This window comes from Chlorocebus sabaeus, chromosome 25, assembly GCF_047675955.1.
Source record: "Chlorocebus sabaeus isolate Y175 chromosome 25, mChlSab1.0.hap1, whole genome shotgun sequence".
NCBI classification, from domain to species: domain Eukaryota; kingdom Metazoa; phylum Chordata; class Mammalia; order Primates; family Cercopithecidae; genus Chlorocebus; species Chlorocebus sabaeus.
The window spans coordinates 2,288,057-2,311,386 of NC_132928.1; the positions used below are offsets into that span (position 1 = coordinate 2,288,057).

The window sequence follows — 23,330 nt, forward strand, 5'->3', positions numbered from 1 at the left end:
TTTACTTGTTTGACATGTATCCTTTTAGACTCTTTTCCTATGCATTTAAGTATTTAAGTATTCCTATGCATTTAAGTATTAAAGACTCTTTTCCTATGCATTTAATATTAAGTATTAAGTATTTGTACATAAACAAATGTGTACAACTTTTTCATTAATTTACATACATGCATAATTAACATATTGTTTATGTGACTGCTTTTTTCATTTAACAGTATGCATTAGAGATGTTTCTATTAATTCATGTAGATCTACTTCATTTTATTTGCTGCGTATGTTTCATGGCATGGATATATATGGGTATAGTGTTTCGTGGCATGGATATCCCGTAATTTATATACCATTTCGATATTTCCTAGGTAGTTTCCAGTTTTCCATTCTAACATATAGTATTTCAGGGCTTGTACATATGCTCAGAAGTGCAGTTTTTGGGCAAAAGGAATGTACATTTAAAATATTTAAAGTTACTGCAATATAATATTTCTTCCCCCATAAAGGATACCAGTTTAAACTTCTAACACTGGGATATGAGAGTCCTTTTTGCTAGGAACAGAATATTACCAGTCTTTTTTGCCTATCCTATGGTCAGTAATTGATACTTGTTACATTAGTATAAAAATCTCTGATTTACTTCCAGATGTTAGACATTTTTGATATGGTTTTCTGTTTTTTTTAATTGACAGTGCCTATTTTTCTAATATTAATATTTCTCTTAGTGATTTCTAAAATCTGTATGTTCTATGTGTTTTTTGTTATGTAAATATTTGTTACAAATATGTTTTTCCAATGTTGTTTTATTTTTCTTAAACTTTGTTCATGTTATCTTTTACCTTACAGGAGACTTGTTTTTATATAGATAAATATTCTTTTTATTATTAATACTTCTGGCTATAAGGCTTTGTGTTGCTAAAACAGCTTTTCCCATTTCAATATTTTGTGAATATGCTCCATTTTTTTTCCTAGTATTACTATAGATTTTAAAAATTATTTCTCTAATTATGGCATTATTTTTTGAATTGTGTGAGCTATCGATTGAAGTTTTTTTCCCAAATAGTTCATCTTTCCCTCACTCATTTGAAACACCTATATCTGAGCCCATTTCTGCTTCATTGTTCTATTGGTTCAGGGGTCAGCAGACTAACACACAAGACGAATCTGGCTTACTGCCTTGCTTTTGTAAATACAGATTTATTGGAACATAGCCCCACCCATTTGTTTACATATTGTTTTTGCTTTGATTATACAAGGGCTGAGTTGAATAGTTGGCACTAAAGAGCTCACGAAGCCTAAAATATTTACTGTGGCCTTTACAGAAAAAGTTTGCCAACCCCTGAATTAGTCTCTTTTCTAATACTAGACTTTTTTTTAAATAAAAATATAAATATGGGCTGAGCACAGTGACTCATGCCTGTAATCCCAGCAGTTTGGGAGGCCAAGGTAGGTGGATTGCTTGAGCCCAGGAGTTTGAGACCAGCCTGGGCAATATGGCAAAACCCTGTCTGTACAAAAAATATAAAAATTAGTGTAGTCCCAGCTACTTGGGAGGCTGAGGTTGGAGGATTGTGTCAGCCCAGGAGGTTGAGGCTTCAGTGAACCATGAACACGCCAGTACACTCCAGCCTGAGTGACAGAGCAAGACCTTGTCTTTAAAAAAAAAAAGTGTGTGTGTGTATATATACACACACACAAAAGTATACATATATACATACACATACAAAATACACATATAAATGTGTATTAATGGGTATGTCTGTCTCTTTCCCCATATCACACTTTTTATTTTATTTTATTTTATTTTATTTTATTTTATTTTATTTTATTTTATTTTATTTTAATTTTTATACAGCCTGGTGGGGAGGGGGTATATCTTTTCCTACCAGATATCAAAACTAATAAATTATAGTAAAAATAGAGTCTGGTATTGGAAAAGAAACTGACTAAAACAGAATTGGCCAACTTTTTCCGTAAAGGCTACAATAAATACTTGGCCGGGCGCGGTGGCTCAAGCCTGTAATCCCAGCACTTTGGGAGGCCGAGACGGGCGGATCACGAGGTCAAGAGATCGAGACCATCCTGGCTAACCCCGTGAAACCCCGTCTGTACTAAAAAAAAAAAAAAAAAAAAAAAAAAAAAAGCCGGGCGAGGTGGCGGGCGCCTGTAGTCCCGGCTACTCGGAAGGCTGAGGCAGGAGAATGGCGTGAACCCGGGAGGCGGAGCTTGCAGTGAGCTGAGATCCGGCCACTGCACTCCAGCCTGGGCGACAGAGCGAGACTCCGTCTCAAAAAAAATAAAAAATAAAAAATTAAAAAAATTAAAAAATAAATAAATACTTTTGACTTTGTGAGCTGTACCGTCTCTGTGCCAGCTATTCATCTCAGCCCTTATGTCGTAAAAGCAAACGAAAACAATACATAAACAAATGAATGGGGCTGTGTTCCAATAAAAACACCTGTGTTTTAAACATTTTTTCTTGATTATTCTGCATTTCGTTTTGCACCTGAACTTCAGAAACAGTTGTTGACTTCAATCAGATACCACATTAGGCTTTCTTTTAAGGCAAACTTAAGAAAAATGTAACTTTTCAGAGATTACATTTTATCTACAAATTTGCCATTTTAAAATACTTGATTAAGTAATCAGTACTAACTCCAGTGCCTAGGACATGGTAGGTGTACAATCCATGCCACTAGTATGAATGGTCCAAGATTGTTTCTGCCATGTCTTTTATCTGGTGATATGGTTTGGCTTTGTGTCCCCATCCAAATCTCATTTCGAACTGTTACCCCCGCATGTTGAGGGAGGGACCTGGTAGGAGGTGATTGGATCATGGGGACGATTTTCCCCATGCTGTTCTTGTGATAGTGAGGGAGTTCTCACAAGATCTGACGGTTTTAAAAGTGGCATTGTGCTTACTTGCTCTCCTGCTGCCTTGTGAAGAAGGTGCTTGCTTCCCTTTTACCTTCTGCCATGATTGTAAGTTTTCTGAAGCCTCCCCAGCCATGTGGAACTGTAAGTCAATTAAACCTCTTTTGTTTATAAATTACCCAGGTTCAGGTAGTATCTTTATAGAAGTGTGAAAACAGACTAATACACCTGGAGAATCGCCTGTCTGATAGGTATAGATATTCATTAACAGGCATCTGTCACCTTTTATCTGATAACATCTATGTCAGTTGCATACATGACAGATGATATAGATTAGATTGTACATTTTTTAAATGCTTAAGGGCCAGCAAACATTCCTAAAACATTAAAATATTGTAATACTATTCCTTCCCCCACCCCACAGGTCTTCTAGTAGATGATCTTATCTACGTTTTAAGAGATCACTGAATTCCTAAAGTGATTTTATTTTGTAGAATTATGTATTCTGTTATGCATTTTGGTAACAGATTAGAACTAAACTGGATATAGTAGGGATTTCATTCATAAATTATCATTCAACACTAAATGCAAATTCTTGGCTGAAGGAGCTTATATATTCAAAATCTATTTTGTTATAAAAATGCATAAATTAAGCATTTTCTTAGTAGGACCAAACTTTTTGTGATATATTTGACTAACTTTTCTTTCCTAATCTTGTAATATCCTTCTATAGACATTTAAAGTTTTACTTCTTTATGCCTTCCCCAGCAACTTTAAACCAATATTTTCCTGCTCTTTCTGACCTCATGCTAAAGACTGCATGCTAGACGGTCTGGTTGTGAATCCCAGTTCCTTCATTTATTTGAGTATTTTAAGGGCCAACAAAATTGTCAGAAATTAGTTTAAAAATGTAAATAAATGGACTATTTAGGTCACATAAATTATTTTGTTTTCTTATTTAAAATGAAGCTAGTAATGCTACCTAATCTTCATAGTTTGTTGTGTGTCTTGGACAAGTTGGTATGCAAAACATAAAATGTCAAGCTTATTAAATGGAGTTACTCTGAAGATTATGAGTCCTGTTCTGATAGCCTAATTGAGAATAAGTGCTACAAACACATGTAGTTTCAATTTACAGATGCAGAGATAAGTTATAGACTAGTGATAAACTTGGCAATATTTCTGGGTAAGCTTATGTTTCACTGTATAGAATTATATTTTGACTTCATGCTTAATATTTTTAAAAAGCATTTGCTTGGTCATAACAGAATGCAACTAACAGTGATCGAAAACACAAGAACATTTATTACTAAATAAGAAGTCTTGAGGCAGGCAATCCCAGGGTTGGTTCTCTGGCTCAGCAGTGTCAAAGTGTTAGATTGCCAGGTCTCTGAAGCTCTTCTGTTTTCCCTTTTATGGTTGCAAGGCCAGCTCCTAAAAGAGCATTTCATCGTGGTAATATCTGCAGTAGAGAGAGAGCATTCGAGAAAGGGCTTTCTCCTTGTTCTTACTCATTAGAGAAAAGACCCTTCCTAGAAGCTCTCAGGCCCTTTCTATTATTGGTCAAAATAATATAAAGCAAGTTTCACACAGATGCCTGATCAAACAATGGAAAAGGGGAAAGGACTTACCATGACTGGCATATACCAATTATAATTCATCTTCTGGGGTAAAACAAATTGCCACTACCCAGAAATAGGGTCTGTCAATGAGGAAGAAGGGAAGATTAGTTGTTAGGTAACTAGGCAGTCTGCCACATAAAATACTCATTTGAGTGACTTACAAAGTAATGGGGTTTAAAATAGTGAACAAAGCAGACTTAACCCCCTGAATTCTTGAGGTTTTTTTGTTTTTTTTTTTTTCTGTTTAAGAGATGCCATTTTTGTTGGAATATTATTAGGCATTTTCTTGTCTCCTGAATGTTTATAAGTGTTAATTATGTATTAGTATTTCTAGTTTCAGAGCAAAAGAGAAGCTAGGGTCTAGAGGATAATATACCCAAGTTCAAATAGATGGGAGGTTCTAATTATATCAGTTAATAATTTTTTGTTATGACAGAAATTGCAGAAAGAATGTAAGAAAAATGTAGCAGCACTGCCCAAATGAGGTTATACAAGAAGAGGAAGAGAGAATCCGTGAAGACACTGAGTGGGGTATTGAGTTGCTATCTGAGGTTTCAAAGAGGAATTGAAAAATTCCGGGTTTAGCTGAAGGTCCAGTTCCAGACTTAGCTGAAGGAATTACAGTGGCATACACAATTCCGAAAAAGCAAGACGATTCTGTCACTGAGGTGACGGGAAGATTCTGGAAAGCTTGGAAGACCTCATGGCCAAGATGAAGAATATGTAGATAATGGACTGGCATATGTTTTATTTCTCATGTTAAAGCCTCTTCCCTTGAAATTAAAAAAAATTAAAAACTGATAAAACTTAGGGCAACATTAATTAATGTATACTCTTAACTGAATTGTTATACTTTTTGAAAATCGCGTGACTTGCTTGTTTCTCTCCACTCCAACTAAATCATTAACTCTCCTAAAATGTATGTTTCATTCTAGTAAGAAAACCTCAAGGATATTGTAGGATATAAATCTTTTTGAAAACATAGCCATTGAAATGTTTTGGCCTTTTAGAGTTGGGGAATGACAAATCTGATCTTGTAATCTTTTTCTTTCCAGTAATCCCTTGTGTCTGTTGCCTGAGGGACATGGACAATAAAGCAGTACATGAAGCTCAGATACAGGGAAAAGGACAAGGCATATAGCTTATTGATTAGAGCTCACAGGCATCTGCTCATTATGTTTGGAATTGCTTTCTATAAGAAAATTGCCCACTACTATTAACTTGACCAACAAGGAATTTAAAATAGCCTGTGAAATTACATCTTTTCAAATGTTTGCTGATGAAATACAAGTTGAAATGTATTCATTGCAAAAGTCTAAACCTGTGGATTATATATTCAAAATAGACAAAGACAAATAAAAAGCAGCTATCTTCATGAATAGACAAAGTTGCTTTCAGGAAGTATAAATTATATTCTGCACTGACCAAAGAATAGAAGTTATTGCATCTGTGGAACATATATCTGGAGTTACTATACTTTACTAAAGAGCAGGGCATAAATTTAGACTAAGATCCATCCGGATTACACTCATTCTTTAGGCCACTCCTGGATACTTCATTTAAATTTTGATTCTCCGCTGGGCGTGGTGGCTCATGCCTGTAGTCCCAGCACTTCAGGAGGTTGAGGTGGGTGGATCACCTGAGGTCAGGAGTTCGAGACCAGCCTGGCCAACATGGTGAAACCTTGTCTCTACTAAAAATATAAAAATTAGCCGGGCATGGTGGTGGGCGCGTGTAATCCCAGCTACTCGGCTACTCAGGAAGCTGAGGCAAGAGAATCCTTGAACCCGGGAGGTGGAGATTGCAGTGAGCCAAGATCATGCCATTGCACTGCAGCCTGGGTGCAGAGCGAGACTCCGTCTCAAAAAAAAGAAAAAAAAAAATTGATTCTCGAGATAGTGAGATGTCAGCAAGGTTTGTCTTGTATAGTGGGCATAAAAGAAAAGTTCTGAAGTGCCTCTTCAGTGACTTGTAGTTAGTGGAAAAATATCGTTTTCCCTGATCATGACCACTACACTGTAAATTGATATAAATTAACTTTCTCTGGAGTGACACACAAATAACGAAGACTTAAGAGAACCTGGGTTGAAATAAATTTCCAATTGTTTGGAGGCCAATAAATACCATGCAGGTGTAATCATTAAAAAAATTATATAAACTACAATATTTTAGCTTTTCTGTGTGAGAAAGTGATTGGCTTGTTTGTTTGAGACAGAGTCCTGCTCTGTCATCCAGGCTGGAGTGCAGTGACACGATCTTGGCTCTCTGCAGCCTCACCTCCCAGGTTCCAGTGATCTCTTGCCTCAGCCTCCCAAGTAGCTGGGATTACAGGTGTGTGCCACTACGCCTGGCTAGTTTTTGTGTTTTTAGTAGAGATGGGGTTTCACCATGTTAGCCAGGCTGGTCTTAAACTCCTGACCTCAAGTGATCTGCCCGCCTCCACCTCACAAGGTGCTAGGATTACAGGCATAGCCACTGCACCCAGCCAAAAGTGATTTCATGAAAATTGTTAAAAATCTGTAGCTGCTTTGTTACCTTCATTAACTCTTTGTGATTAAAGTTGCAAGTTTATTGCAGTAATGGGAATGTGTTAGATTAATGTTCAGGTGAGTTATATTTTAAAATCTGTGTAGTATAGTTATAGTTCACCCAGTAATTAGAACACTATCTTAATTCCTTATTGTTCCTCTAGTGTGTCATAGGAGGTAGAGTTTCTTGATGCTGGGATTGTGGATGTGAGAATAACATTCTCAGCGTATCCTGTGACTTAAAAGGCCAATTTTTTAACCGTGATATTTTCTGTGATTGTATATAATTTAGTTTAAATTTATACTTAATAAGTGCCAGAGTACATGGCTATATTCTTAGTATCGTTTAGAATGTTATTTCTTAGTCAAAGTTTATGAGGCATCTAGCAACATTTTACATGATATATAAAATTTGAGGTAAATGTGCTTTTTCATGGGAGGAATTCATAGCCTTAAACTGTATTCTTGAAGGAGTGTATGATTCTCCCTCTGTACTTTCCCCTGTTTTTGAATTATTGCTTCAGAGTATTTTTTTAAAAAGTTTGAGTACTTAAAACAGCATAGAGAAGTAAATTGGTGACTTAAAAATTCATTATTTTGTCCTATATGCACATGTTAATATATCATTACATTTCAGTGGCAGTGTTTTTCATTTCTTGAAGTTTTACTTGGTTAATTTTCAAATTGCTGTTCTTTCATTATCATTTGTATTTCTTCTATTTCCTGAATCATTGTTACCCACTTTACGATATTTTTCAGATTGTATTATTCTCTTGAGTTCTTGGGGGTACTAATCTTCCCATTTGTTTTGATTGCCAACTTTCCCCATTTTGGTGTTCTATTTCCTCATTTAGTTTCATTTTTTTTTTTTTAATTGTGAGCTCACTTTTGACTGAGGTAGATTTTTCTGGGATGAGTTCTATTCCCTCTGAATGCTTTTGCTTCTGTGGGATAGGGACTAGATTTAATATTTTTTAGTGAAGGATTTCTTTAGCACATGGGCAGTATGGATTCAGACTCCAATCCCTCATGTTTTCCCCTTATGCTGCCCCCTGCCAACACCCTAGGTTGCTTCACTGGACCAAGAATCAGAATTTTTATTATTCCCTGACATGGAGAAAGGGTCCTGGTTTTAATGAGAATGAGAGGTAATCATTCCAGTCCTCCACCTCTGTTAAGCCAGCAGTGATACCTTCGTTCCTTGTGGATCTACTTGTTAGCGCCTGTGTCCAGGACTTCTGCTTTTGCAGCATCTATTCCTGTGTTTAAAGTTTTGTTTATTTTTCTTTATTTCTAATTCTTGGGGGTTTCTCTTCCTTTCTTCTCTCCTTCATTAGTTTGATTGTATATTTAAAATTTCTCATGGTTGTCTGTTTATTCAGCATTTCTGTGTGTATTTGTGTATGTGTGGGTCTGTGTTACTGCTTGCTATGTTGTCAAGACAACATAGTTTCAAAAATGCACAAGGACTGTTTTGAAACTTTGTTTAATAATAACTCAGGCTAGGTGCAATGGCCTATGCCTGTAACCCCAGCACTTTGGGAGGCCAAGGCAGGCGGATCACCTGAGGTCAGGAGTTCAAGATCTGCCTGGCCAACATGGTGAAACCCTGTCTCTACTAAAAATACAGAAATTAGCTGGGCATGGTGGCGCGCACCTGTAATTCCAGCTACTTAAGAGACTGAGGCATGAAAATTGCTTGAACCCTGGAGGCGGAGGTTGCAGTAAGCTGAGATCATACCACTGCACTCCAGCCTGGGCAACAGATCGAGACTCTGTCTCAAAAAAAAACAAAACAAAACAATCTGTTAAAAAATTTTAATATGAAAGATACTGGTGCTTAAAGGTGAATAATACTGTTTTTACCTTCATGTGTCTGTGATTGTAAAAAGTCTCAGAAATATACCACCTGTAACTTTGTTCTTTGTATATTTTAACTCATTAATGTATAGTCACAGTATATTTCATAATCTTTCACTATATATCAATTTAAAAGTACATAGTGTATTTTATTTACAGAATTTAGACACAGAGCCTGACATAATTGATAATAATTTTAACATGACTTTATTAACTACTCTTTTCTCATTCTTCCCTATTCTCTTCTAGTCTCCCTTTTGCATGGATTATTATTCTCTTTCCCTGCCCTACTGTTGGTTCCAGATTCTTATGTTATTCCACTGAAGATAAGAGAGAGGAAAAATGGTAGAATGGAAACCTACTGGAGAAATTCGAGAAGAAAGGGAAGAAGGAAAATAATGGGTGAAGGGAAGGTTAAAATCTCTTGCTCCAGCACTCTCTGTTCTCTTCCAGGCCTCTTATTTTACTCCTTCAGACTCTGTCTTTATTTCTCATCTTTTCTTCTCACTTATGCCTCCGCCTTTCCACTCTCTCTTTCTATTGGACACTTTCCTTCTTACACCCTTGTAGCTATCACTAGTGGCTTGCAATCTATGTTCATACCACCTGGCCAGTAGTTGTAGGTAGGAAGGAGGTTGGATGGGAGAATTGAAGGAGACTCTGTTTTTGGATCTTGGGCTACATAGAGCAGGAAGAAAGATGTACCTTGCAAGGTATACCAGACATTTTGTATTGGAACTTTGAGTTCTTTTTCTTCTAGAATTACTCATTTATCTGTTCATTAAACAGTATACAATGAACCCCAGTCAGTGTTTTAGGAACTCAGATAGAAACATACTTTGTTCTTTCCAGTTTCAAAGAGATTTTTAAATTTAATTTAGAATTATTTCATTTTTGAATGTCTGAATTTCAGCATCTGTGTTTATTTCAAACTTTTTGGGAATAAAGAGGCAACTTGTTATATTGGAAAGATTTTTGGAGCCTGATAGATCTGAGTTTTAATCCTGTCTTTGCCACTTACTAGGTATGTAATATTCAGGAATTTATATTATCTTTCTAAACCTTTCTCTTTTTTTTCCTGTAAAATGGGAAGTTCTTGGTATAGTACTTGGCCTAGATGGCTCCCAATAAAATAATGCTTCCTGAGATTATTATTATTATCACACAGAAAGTTTGTTCTTAGTACCAGTTTTTTTTTTGTTTTTGTTTTTTTGCCAAGAAGTACTTTTAAAAATAGAGTACATTAAGACAATGATTCAAGGATTCTATTTTATTTTATTTATTTTTATATCACATTCTTGAAGTTTGGACAAGTTGTCATAATTTATGTAAAACTACTACTTCTAAGCTATTACTTGTAAGTTGGTGTGTCCTTCCCTGAGCTAGCTACTGTGAGCTAGCTCACAGTACATAGTAGTACTGTGACTTACTAGTCAAGTTTAGGCCGGCAAGTCACATACTATCTTTAGGCCTTATTATATTAATGAGGGTTAATAATATGTACCTATGGATTTTATGATAACTAAATTATGTATTAGTTTGGCAGCTCACTGTGTCTGGTTGTGAGCTGAAAACCAATTATTTAGTGTAAGATTCAGGGTGGTTCGGGGAATACAAGGCAGGGATGCAATCAAATGTCAAGAATCGCCAGAACCCCGGGAATAAGGAAACTGTCAGAACACTTCCTTTACTCATTGTCTTTGCCTTTCTGTATGCATCTGCTTTGTTTTTCTCTTTCATTATGTGGAACTGATTTTCTCTTTCGCTTTTAGCGTCATAGTATGATGTTTGCCTCAACACTTGCTGAGTTTGTATGTTAATTCTTGTAATCATCTGCGGACTGACACTGAGTTAGGTTTTAAATTGTCCCCCAGCTTAGGTCAGGTTTCCATATTGGTTCAGTTAACTCTGACTAGTTAAATGGGGCCTCACAATATATACTTGGCCCACCCCTGAGAACCGAGGGGGAGATTTTCAGAAAAAGAGAGGCGATGTGGCAGATACCTCAGAAAGTGTGTGCCACAAATGAAGTCATTTAAGTGTACAGCACTGAAGAAAGTAAAGGTATTGTTATCATGAGATGATGTAGTACTTTGTGAAATAACACTGATAGCATATTCAGAATAGCATATCATTTATCTACCAGTACAACAGATCTGATTGGTCCCTTATATGTCCTTGATTTTTGTCAAGGGCAGTAGTGTAGTGATTATTATTATCTTTTTCAATTGTTGTAATGAATATAAAGTCTTTTGCAATTTGTCTTTTATATTCAAAATTATTTTAATCATACATTGTGCTTGAAATGGACGTTTTGGTGGATATAATTTTTTAGAATATATCTTTGTATAAAAGCACTTTGTTAAATATTGCTAATGAACTTTTTTCGGGAATAAGTTGAATGTATAATCAGTTTTTTTTTTCAAATGCAGCATAGAAATAAGAAATATTCAGGTAATTGATACATGATTCTTTTGGTTCTGTCATTGAATTTCTGAACTCTCAGCTGTAACTTATTAAGGCATCTTTTAAACTATCTCAGACATTACGAACGCAGTACTCAGTAATGATTTTTATAACCCTTAGCATTGTTTTGGTTCATTTTCTTCATAGTACTTAGGGTATCATCATATGACAAGATAACTATATACCCCTCTATAGACACTTAATATTTTTTATTATTTATTGCTCCATGTTCATATCTACCCCAAATTAGGATAATTAGTAGGTATAATTTACCTGAAATGTCAGCTCTACAGCACACTTTTCCTGAATTTCTGATTTAGCCTGAGTAGGGGAACTAGGTTTCGGTTTAAGGATACCTTTGTTTTGTGATTTTGTGATATAGTAGAAATCAAAGCTTCTTTTAAGTATAGAAGGTTGGTGTTATAATTATTTAGGGGGGATAGTCAGGCTCCCATTTTTAGTTCTTTTTTTTTTTTTTTTTTTTTGTGACAGGGTTTCACTCTGTTGCCCAGGTTGGAGTGTAGTGGCGCCATCTAGGCTTACTGCAGCCTTCATCTCCCAGGCTAAAGTGGCCTCCCATTTCAGTCTCCTAAGTAGCTGGGACTGTAGGCACAAGCCACCGTGTCTGGCCCATTTTTATATTTGTATTTTTGTAGAGACGGAGTTTTGCCATGTTGCTCAGGCTGGTCTTGAATTCCTGAACTCAAACAATCCGCCTGCTTTGGCCTCCCAAAGTGTTGGGATTACAGGTATGAATAACCATGCCCGGCCCCATTTTTAGTTCTAATAGGCCTGTATGTATCACCTACCTTGTCAAACTTGTGTGTAATTTTTTAAAAAAAGGTTTCACCCACCTTGTCAAAGTTGTGTGTAATTTTTAAAAAGGGTTTCTTCCTTCTTTAATTTGAAACAGAGTCTCACTCTATTGCCCAGGCTGGAGTGCAGTGGCATAATCTTGGCTCACTGCAACCTCCACCTCCCGGGTTCTAGTGATTCTCCTACCTCAGCCTCCCAAGTAGCTGGGATTACAGGCACGCACTACCACGCCCAGCTAATTTTTGTATTTTTAGTAGAGACAGGGTTTTACTATGTTGACCAGGCTGGTCTCAAACTTCTGACCTCAGGTGATTCACCTGCCTTGGCTTCTTACAGTGTTGGGATTACAGGCATGAGCCACTGTGCCCAGCATCTTCCTATTTTGTTTTAAAACAGCTTTACTGACGTGATTGACATACCAAACAATTCACCTGTTTGAAGTGTACAATTCAGTGGTTTTGATATCTTACTAATTTTTAAAAATTGTGTAAAATAACAAAATTTGCCATTTTGACCACTTTTACATGTACAATTCAGTGGCATTAATTTATATTTATAATGTTATGTAATGACCATCACTATCTGTCTCTAAAACGTTTTCATTATCCAAAGAAATTCTGTAACCATTAAGCCCTGACTTTTCATTCTCCTGTCCCCCAGCCTTTAGTAACCTCTAATCTACTTTCTGTCTCTATGAATTTGCCTATTCTAGATATTTCATATAAGTGAAATAATATATTTGCCTTTTAATGCCTGGCTTATTTTACTTAACATGTTTTCAAGATTCATCCACATTATGGCATGTATCATACCTTAACTTCATTTTAAAGCTGCTTAACATACTGTTGTGTGTGTGTGTTTGTGAGCTACACAAACCAAATACCACATGTTCTCACTCATAAGTGGTAGATGAACAATGAGAACACGTGGACACAGGGAGGGGAACAACACACACCAGGGCCTGTCAGGGGGTGGGGTCCAAGGGGAGGGAAATTTTGTTTATCTCTTCATCTCTTGATGGACATTTGGATAATTTCTACCTTTTGGCTACTGTGAATAATGCTGCCATGAACATAATTGTACAGATAATCTGTTTGAATCTCTTTTGATTCTTTTGGGTACATAGGAATGGAATTGCTGGGATATGTTGGTAAATCTATGTTTAGCTTTTTGAGGAACTACCCAAGTGTTTTACAAAGCAGCTGTAACATTTTATATCCCCTCTAACAATGTGTGAGGGTTCCAGTTTCTCCACATCCTCATCACTTGTTATTTTTTGTTTTATTTAATTAATTTAAAAATTACAACTATTGTAGAGGTTGTGAAGTGGTATCTCATTGTGATTTTGGTTTGCACTTCCCTAATGATTAGTGATGTTGAGTATCTTTTCATATGTGTATTGGCCAGTTTTTAATATCTTCACCACATGTATATATTATTTTACTTTAAGTTCTGGGATACATGTGCAGAACATGCAGGTATGTTACATAGGTATACATGTGCCATGGTGGTTTGCTACACCCATCAACCCATCATCTGTGTTTTAAGCAACACATTAGTTATTTATCTAATGCTTTCCTTCCCCTTGGACCCCACCCCCTGACAGGCCCTGGTGTGTGTTGTTCCCCTCCCTGTGTCCATGTGTTCTCATTGTTCATCTCCCACTTATGAGTGAGAACATGTGGTATTTGGTTTTCTGTTCCTGTGTTAGTTTGTTGAGACTGATGGCTTCCAGCTTCATCCATGTCCCTGCAAAGGACATAAACTCATTCTTTTTTCATTTTTATTTATCTTCTTTGGGGAAATGTTTATTAAAACTTTTGCCCATTTTTGAATTGGGGTTTTTTGTCGTTGACTTGTAGGAGTTCTTTATATATTCTGGTATTAATTCCTTAGTAGATACATGATTTGCAAATACTTTTCCCATTCTATGGGTTGTCTTTTCTCTCTCTCCATATGAATTTTAGGATGAATTTTTCTATTTCTGTAATGCCATTGTAATTTTGATAGGGATTGCTTTGAATCTGTGGATTGCTTTGGGTAATATTTCATATTAACAATATTAAGTCTTCTTCCAATCCAGAATACTGGATGTCTTTTCATTTATTTAAGTCTTCTTTAATTTTTATTAGCAATATTTTGTAGTTTCCAGTGTACAAGTCTTTCACCTCGTTGGTTAAATTTATCCTTAAGTACTTTATTCTTTTGAATGCTATTGCAAATAGAATTTTGTTATTATTAATTCTGTTATTACTGCTTTTTAAAAGACCAGATCTTGCTATTTTGCCCAGGCTGGAGTGCAGTGGTATGATCATGACTCATTGCAGCCTCGAATACCTGGGCTCAAGTTATCCTTCTGCCTTAGCCTACTGAGTAGCTAAGGACTACAGGCATGTGCCACCACGTTCAGCTAATTTTTTTCTCTTTCTCTTCACTGTTGTGTGAATTCCACATGGAAATCCTCTCTGTCTTTCCTTTCCTTACAAAACACGAATACAGAAATCTCTAGTAGACTTGACTAAGCAGTGCGGAATACCCGTTTTCAAAGCTAGTTACGGCTAAATGCATACTTCTAGATCACAGCAAACTGTATGACCTATCTGTTTCACTCCCCTAATGCTCAAATACATATCTTTGATCTTATCCCACTCTGTCTCCATGGAAGGAAGAGAGGAGAAGACAGCTACATCCATGTATTATGATCCTTTAATCATATCAATTCCTTTTTGTTAAAGACGGACCTGAGGAGAGGAAAGGAGACACATCTAAACTTCTCTTACAGGCAGCAGAATATATAATTGCTCTAATCATTAGCAAATTTTAATTTACCAGTTAAAATATTAATAAGATTGCATCTAATTTCCTTTAATGAAATTCAAAGCATTTTCCATTTTCTAGCTCTTATTTCTTTGCATTTCTTCTCACAATTCTTTACCATGGATTATTTACCATTAACACCCGAAATTCACTTCCTTGTCTGTCTTCATTTGCTTATATTGTTCCCTCTTGCCTGGAGTATCTACACGGTCAAACCCAGGCAAAGGAGCAAGATTCTATTCAGTTCTCAAGGTTCAATTTATCTGTTATCTCCTTTGTGTGAAGCATTAGTATCCACATAATTAGTGTTCTAATTCTGAAGCACTTAAAACTTTATCACATTATTAAATTTTGTGTCTGCATATATGCATACTTGTCTTTCTTGAATGAAGACTAAGAGCTTCTTGAAGGAAAGTATCATATCCATAATCAACTTTTTAAAAACTCCAGTCATTGCCACCATGCTTTGTATACTGTATACGTTTGCTGAAGCATTTTGAAAGAACAAATGAATGTGAAAGAAATATGAATTTACTTGGTGGGAATTGCCGAAGAGCTCTCTGGTGCTGTGAAATCTGCTTTTATTTTTTATACATTTGTGTTAAAATATATATTTAATGCTGATAGAATGTTAAAACTGGTCTCATTTTTACATCCCCCTTGCTTTGCATTCTTTCATATGTTATTTGGAGTTTAAACATATATTTCTCACCAAAAATGTAATTCATATGTAAGAAATAAAAGAAAATATATTGTTTTCTTAGGGAAATCAAATTTGTTTATTCTCATATAGTTTGGAATTTTTAAATATTTTGACAATTCTTAAATCATAATTTGAATTTTTGTGTGACTTAAGAAACACCATTATTTATATCTAATTTGCATCACATTTTATTAAGAAAATAATTGATATTGCTCTTTCATTTCAGCTAAACCATTTACTTCTAAAGTGAAACAAATGCGATTACATAGAGAAGACTTTGAAATATTAAAAGTGATTGGTCGAGGAGCTTTTGGGGAGGTAAGAGATTAAGATTTGATAGAAGGTCTGCTAATTGTTTTGGTAGCTGTTGAACACAGTTGTGAGAGAATTTAACAAGTATTGTTACTTGTTACTTGTTAAACAATATGTGTTAAGTTGTGATTGATGTGATTGATTGTGCTGTTGTGATTGATACAATTGCTCAGAAAATAAAGTGTTGAATGAAATATTTCTACTTGGAATTTTTTTTTAAGATCATGTTTTCATATGTACTTCATATGTCAATGTGAATATGAGTGTGTTTCTAGACTCTTTCGTTCTGTTGGTCTATTTATTTGTCTTATTCTAGTATATAAGGAATCTTGATACCTGGTAGTGTATATAACTCCGACTTCCTTTTTCTACCCCTCTCCCATCTCTCCTCCCCTGATATTTTCATAGTATTTTATTTTGTGTATGTATGTATGTGTTTATTTTTGAGATGGAGTCTCCCTCTGTTGCCCAGGCTGGAGTGCACTGGCGTGATCTCGGCTCACTGCAACCTGCACCTCCCGGCTTCGAGTGATTCTCCTGCCTTAGCCTCCTGAGTAGCTGGGATTATAGGCATCCGCCATCAGGCCCAGCTAATTTTTGTATTTTTAGTCAAGTCGGGGTTTCGCTGTGTTGGTCAGGCTGGTCTTGAATTCCTGACTTCATGTGATCTGCCTGCCTTGGCCTCCCAGAGGATATTTTCATAGTATTTTAGAATCAGTTTTTCAGTTTCTGCTCACTCGTAGAGATACACATACACGACTGGGCACGGTGGCTCAAGCTTGTAATCCCAGCACCTTGGGAGGCCAAGACGGGCGGATCACGAGGTCAGGAGATGGATACCATCCTGGCTAACAAGGTGAAACCCCGTCTCTACTAAAAAATACAAAAAACTAGCCGGGCGAGGTGGCGGGCGAGGTGGCGGGCGCAGGTAGTTCCAGCTACACGGGAGGCTGAGGCAGGAAAATGGCGTGAACCTGGGAGGCGGAGCTTGCAGTGAGCTGAGATCCGGCCACTGCACTCCTGCCTGGGTGACAGAGCAAAGACCCCGTCTCAAAAAAAAAAAAAAATACACATACACGTACGCGCGCGCACACACACACACACACACACTCACTCTGTCTGTCTTTTCCAGGAATTTGGGTTAAGTTTGTATTGAAACTGGAGATCAGTTTGCAGTTAATTGGCATCTTAACAATACTACTGAATTAGCTAATCCATAGACATGGTATATTCTTCCATTTATTTAGGGCTTTATAAATTTCTCTCAATACTGTTTGGTAGTGTTCATTCAGTATAGAAGACCTCCACATCTTTCAGCAGATTTATTCCTGGATATGTGATATTCTTGATATTATTTTAATTAGAATTGTTTGTGAAATTTCATTTCCTAATTGTTTTCTTGGTAGTAGTTAGAAGTATAATTTAATTTTATTGATCTTATACCTTGTTATACTTTTCAAATTATGAATTTTGTTGAATTTTATTAATACTTTGTCTGCATCTTTTGGGACATTCATGGTTTTTCTCCTTTACTTTATTAATGTGTTGAATTATGCTGTTATATTTTCACATGTTAAACAATCTTTGCATTCCTAAAATAAGCCCAATTGGCTTCTGATATGTTACCCCTTTGTATGTACCAATGGACTTCATGTGCTTTTTCTGTGTTGTTAGGATCTTTGCACCTATGTTCTTAAGATAAATTGGCCTGTAATTTTCTTACTTTGAATGTTCTGATCAGATTTTGGTATCTTGGTTTTGCTGGTCTTACATTGCCCAGGCTGGTTTCAAACTCCAAGGCTCAAGCAGTGCTCCTGCCTCAGCCTCCCAAAGTGCTGGGATTACAGTTGTGAGGCACTGTGCCTGGCCCCCTTTAGTATTTCTTCAATGTAAGTCTGCTGATGACAAATTTTCTGATTTTATTTGTCTGAAAAAATATTTTTTTGAGGTTCTAAAATTTAAAAAAAATTGAAATATATTGTGGTATACACGTACACATCAGTTTTAAAAAATATACACACATACAACTTGATGGATTTTTACATTTTTTTAGGGTACAAAACAAGAAATGGCATTTTATTCTTATGCCATTTGACCATAGCATTCTTTTTTTATTTTCTATTTTTTTATTTGAGATGGAGTTTTGCTCTTGTCACCCAGGCTGGAGTGCAATGGTGCAATCTTGGGTCACTGCAACCTCCACCACCCGGGTTCAAGCGATTCTCCTGCCTCAGCCTCCCGAGTAGCTGGGATTACAAGTGCCTGCTACCACGCCTGGCTAATTTTTATATTTTTAGTAGACATGCGGTTTCACCTTGTTGGCCAGGCTGGTCTCGAACTCCTGACCTCAGGTGATGCACCCATGTTGACCTCCCAAAGTGCTGGGATTAACAGGCGTGAGCCACCAGGCCCGGCCTTATTTATTTATTTTTTAATTTTTGTGGGTACATAGTTTATGTATTTATGGAGTATATGAGATATTTTGGTACAGACATGCAATGCTTAATAATTGCATCATGGAAAATTGGATACCCACGTTATTTCAGAATGGACATTCAGGCATTCAAGCCTTTATCCTTTGTGTTACAGAAAATCCAATTGTACTTAGTTATTTCAAAATGGACAATTATTATTGGTCCTTTGTGTTACAAAAAATCCAGTTGTACTCTTTTAGTTATTTCAGAATGGACAAGTAAATTATTATTGACTACAGTGCCCCTGTTGTGCTACCAAATACTAGGTCTTCGTCATTCTGGTTTTTTTTTGTACTCATTAATCATCCCCATTTCCTCCTTTTTTTCCACATCCTCAGTAGCATTTGTTACTGCCTGACTTGTGGATAAAAGTCATTTTAACTGGGGTGAGACGATACCTCATTGTAGTTTTAATTTGCATTTCTCTTGTGATCAGTGATGTTGAGCACTTTTTTCATATGCCTGTTTGCCATTTGTATGTCTTTTTTATCAAAAGGTCTATTCAAATCTTTAGCCCATTTTAAAAACTGGATTATCAGATTGTTTCCTATAGAGTTGTTTGAATTCCTTGTATATTCTGGTTATTAATCCCTTGTCAGATGAGTAGTTTGCAAATACTTCCTCCCATTCTGTGACTTGTCTCTTCACTTTGTTGATTGTTTCCTTTGCTGTGCAGAAACTTTTTAACTTGATGTCATCTTATTTGTCCATTTTTTGCTTTGGTTGCCTGTGTTTTAAGAAATTTTTGTGCAGACCAGTGTCCTGGAGATTTTCATCAATGTTTTCTTTTAGTAGTTTTATACTTTGAGGTATTAGACTTAAGTCTTTAATCCATTTTGATTTGTTTTTGATACAAGGTGAGAGATAGGGATCAAATTTCCTTCTTCTGCATATGGATATCCGGTTTTTCCAGCACCGTTTATTAAAGAAACTGTGTTTTCCCTAACATTCTTGGCACTGCTGTTGAAAATTAGTTCACTGTAGGTATGTAGATTTCCTTCTGGGTTCTTTATTCAGTTTCATTAATCTATGTGTCTGTTTTTATATCAGTACCATGCTGGTTTGGTTACTGTAGCTCTGTAGTATAATTTGAAGTCAGATAATATAACTCCTCCAGTTTCATTCTTTTTGCTTGGGATAGCTTTGGCTATTCTGGGTCTTTTGTAATTCCATATAAATTTTAGGATTATTTTTTCTGTTTCTGTGAAGAATGTCATTAATATTTTGACAGGGATTGCATTGAATCTGTAGATTGCTTCGGCAGTATGGATATTTTAACAGTATTGATTCTTCTAACCCATGAACATTGAATATCTTTTCAGTTTTTTGTGTCCTCTTCAATTTCTTTCATCAGTGTTTCATCAGTATATTGAGGTGTGTGTGCACATACCTCATATATATGTTTATATACTTCAATTAAAAAATACACATACGTAACTTGATGGATTTTTACATTTTTGTAGGGGACAAATAAACAATAGCATTTTATTCTTATACCATTTGACCATAGCATTTGTGTTCTATAGTTTTCACTGTAGACATCTTTTACTTCTTTGCCTGATTTAATTTCTAGGTATTTAATATTAGTTGTGGCTATTGTACGTGGGATTACTTTTTTGAATTCTTTTTCAGGTTGTTCATCGTTGGCATAGAGAAATGCTACTGATTTTTGTATGTTGATTTTGTATCCTGCAACTTTACTGAATTTGTTTATCAGTTTGAATAAGATTTTGTGTATATGTATGTGTGGAGTCTTTAGGTTTTCCAAAATATAAGACCATATCATCTTCAAATAAGGGTAATTTGACTTCTTTCTTTCCAATTTGGGCATCCTTTTGTTCTTTTGTTTAATTGCTCTAGCTAGTACTTAACGAACTGTGCTGTACTTGAATATTGATATCTTTCTCTAGATTTGGAAAGTACTCTCATTATCCCTTTAATAAACTTTCTACTCCTATTTTCTCTACCTTCTCTTTAAGGTCGATTTACCCCTTTGAGACTGTTTCCTAGATCTTATACCTGTGCTTCATTGCTTTTCATTCTTTTTTCTTCTGTCACCTCTGTGTATTTTCAAATAGCCCATTTTCAAGCTCAGTAATTCTTGCTTCTGCTTGATCAATTCTGCTATTAAGAGACTTTGATGCATTCTTTAACATGTCAGTTGCGTTTTTCAACTCTAGAATTTCTGCTTGATTTTTAAAAATTATTATTTTGTTGTTTATTTATTTTGAGATGGAGTCGCATTCTGTCACTCAGGTTGGAGTGCAGTGGTGTGATCTTGGCTCACTACGGCCTCCATCTCCTGAGTTCAAGCAATTCTCCTGTCTCAGCCCCCCAAGTAGCTGGGACTACAGGTGCATACCACGCTCAGCTAATTTTTGTATTTTTAATAGAGATGGGGTTTTACAGTGTTGGCCAGGCTGGTCTCGAACTCCTGACGTCAGGTGATCTGCCTGCCTTGGCCTCCCAAAGTGTTGGGATTATAGGCGTGAGCCACTACGCCTGGCCCCCTTTTTAATTATTTTAATCTGTTTGTGAAATTTGTCTTATAGAATCCCGAATTCCTTCTCAGTGTTATCTTGAATTTCTTTGAGTTTCCTCAAAATAGCTATTGTTTTTTAAGATGGGGTCTCACTCTGTTGCCCAGGCTGGAGTGCAATGGTGCCATCTCAGCTCACTACAACCTCCGCCTCCTGGATTCAAGCCATTCTCCTGCCTCAGCCTCCTGCGTAGCTAGGATTACAGGCATGGACCATCATGCCTGGCTGTTTTTTTTTTTTTTTTTTTTAAATAGAGATGGAGTTTCACCATGTTGGCCAGGGTGGTCTTTGACTTCAAATGATCTGCCTGCTTGGCCTCCCAAAGTGCTGGGATTACAGGCATGAGCCACTGCACCTGGCCAAAATAGCTTTTTGTTTTGAGACAAAGTTTTGCTCTGTTGCCCAGGCTAAAGTGCAGTGACATGATCTTGGCTCACTGCAACCTCCGCCTCCCGGGTTCTTCCACATCAGCCTCCTGAGTAGCTGGGATTACAGGCACCTACCACCACCCCTGGCTAATTTTTGTATTTTTAGTAGAGATGGGGTTTCACTATGTTGGCCAGGCTGGTCTCGAACTCCTGACCTCAAGTGATCCACCCGCCTCAGCCTCCCACAGTGCTGGGATTACAAGTGTGAGCCACCGTGCTTGGCCCAAAATAGCTATTTTGAGTTCTGTGTCTGAAATGTCATGTGTCTTTGTTTTCTCCAGGATTGATCCCTGATGCCTTATTTAGTTCATTTGATGAGGTCAGGTTTTTGTGGATAGTGTTGATGCTTTTAGATGTTTTTTGGTGTCTGGACATTGAAGAGTTAGGTATTTATTGTAGACTTTGCAGTCTGGTCTTGTTTGTACTTGTCTTTCTTGGGAAGGCATTCCAGGTATTTGAAGGGACTTGGGCCCAAAGGCCAGTAACACGGTGGTTTTTGCAGTCTTGTATAGGTATTGCCTTGGTGGTCTTGGATAAGATCCAAAAGAATTTTCTGGATTACCAGGCAAAAACTCTTACTCTTTTCCTTTACTTTCTCCCAAACACATGGAGTCTTTCTCTCTGTGCTGAGCCACCTGGAACTCTGGGGATTTGGTGATACAAGTACCCCCGTGGCCACCATCACTGGGACTGTGCTGGGTCAGACCTGAAGCCCAGCATAGCAAAACCTTAGCATTCTGCCTGATGTTTTGTTTTACTGTGACTGTGCTGTCATTCAAACCACAATACAAAAAGTCCTTCCCGCTCTTCTTTCCCCTTTCCACATGTAGAGGAGGAGCCCCTCTCTGTGGCCAGCACCATGACTGGTCCATGAGCGGTTCTGCCAGGCCACACCGCCAGTGTTCACTTAAAGCCCAAAAGCTCTTCCGTCAGCTTGTGGTGAATGTTGCCAGGCCTGGGACTCACCCTTTAGGCAGTGGGCTTTCCTCTGGCCCAGAGCCAGTCCAGAAATGGTGTCCAAGAGGCTGGACTTGGGGATCTGAAAAGCCTGCCTTTTGCTCTGCCCCACTGTGATACCTGAAAGCAAGACAAAGTTCCCTTTACGTTTCCCTCTGCTTTTCTCTAACAGAAGGAGTCTTTCTTGGTGGCCGCCACAACTGGGAATGTGCTGGGTCTCACTTGAAGCAAGTAGCCTCAGACCTTAAGGCCCACGGCATACTCCCTGGGTATTGCTGGTGCCCAATGGCAATTCCGTGCCCAAGAAATCTTTAGTCAGCAAGTGATGAGTCCTGCCAGGACCGAATCCTTCTTTTCAAGGCAACGGGTTCCCTTTTGGCCCAGAGCGTGTCTAGAAATGTCGTCGGGGAGCTAGGGCCTGGAATGGGGCCCTCGTGGCCCTGCCTGATGCTCTATTCCAGTGTTGTTGAGCTGGTATCCAAAATGCAAGACAAAGTCGGGGCTGTGCACAGTGGCTTAACTAAGCCTGTAATCTCAGCACTTTGGGAGGCCAAGGTGGGCAGATCACCTGAGGTCAGGAGTTCAAGACCAGCCTGGCCAACATGGCGAAGCCCCATCTCTACTAAAAATACAAAAATTAGCTGGGTGAAGTGGTGCGTGCCTGTGGTCCCAGCTACTCGGGAGGCTGAGACGGGAGAATTGCTTTAACTTGGGAGGCAGAGGTTGGCAGTGAGCTGAGATGGCGCCACTGCACTCCAGCCCGGGCGACAGAGTGAGACTCCGTCTCAAAAAACAAAACAAAACAAAACAAAACAAAAAAAACAAAAGATGCAAGACAAAGTCCTCTTTACTCTTTGCTCTTCTGTTCTTAAGCAGAAGGAAGCAGTCACTCTGGTTCCCGTGAGCTGCACTGCCTGGGTTGGGGGATGGACAGTTGATGCC

General features: G+C 37.4%; 1 protein-coding gene across 16 annotated transcripts in view; it reads left to right on the forward strand.

Moving 5' to 3' along the window:
* CDC42BPA (CDC42 binding protein kinase alpha) overlaps positions 1-23,330 on the forward strand; it is a 322,506-nt gene that overhangs the window by 42,299 nt on the left and 256,877 nt on the right. For 14 of the 16 annotated variants that reach the window (XR_012091165.1, XM_007988230.3, XM_037985490.2 and 11 more), the window contains exon 2: positions 15,904-15,995. The exons of 1 other annotated variant lie outside the window; for it this stretch is intronic. Coding sequence is in view for 13 of the 15 variants with exons in the window: in XM_007988230.3 (XP_007986421.2) it covers positions 15,904-15,995 (92 nt within the window). In the remaining 2 variants the exon portion in view is untranslated. Of the gene's footprint in view, positions 1-15,903; positions 15,996-23,330 lie in introns of those variants that run through there. One more of the 16 variants, XM_073011470.1, reaches the window with a different exon arrangement.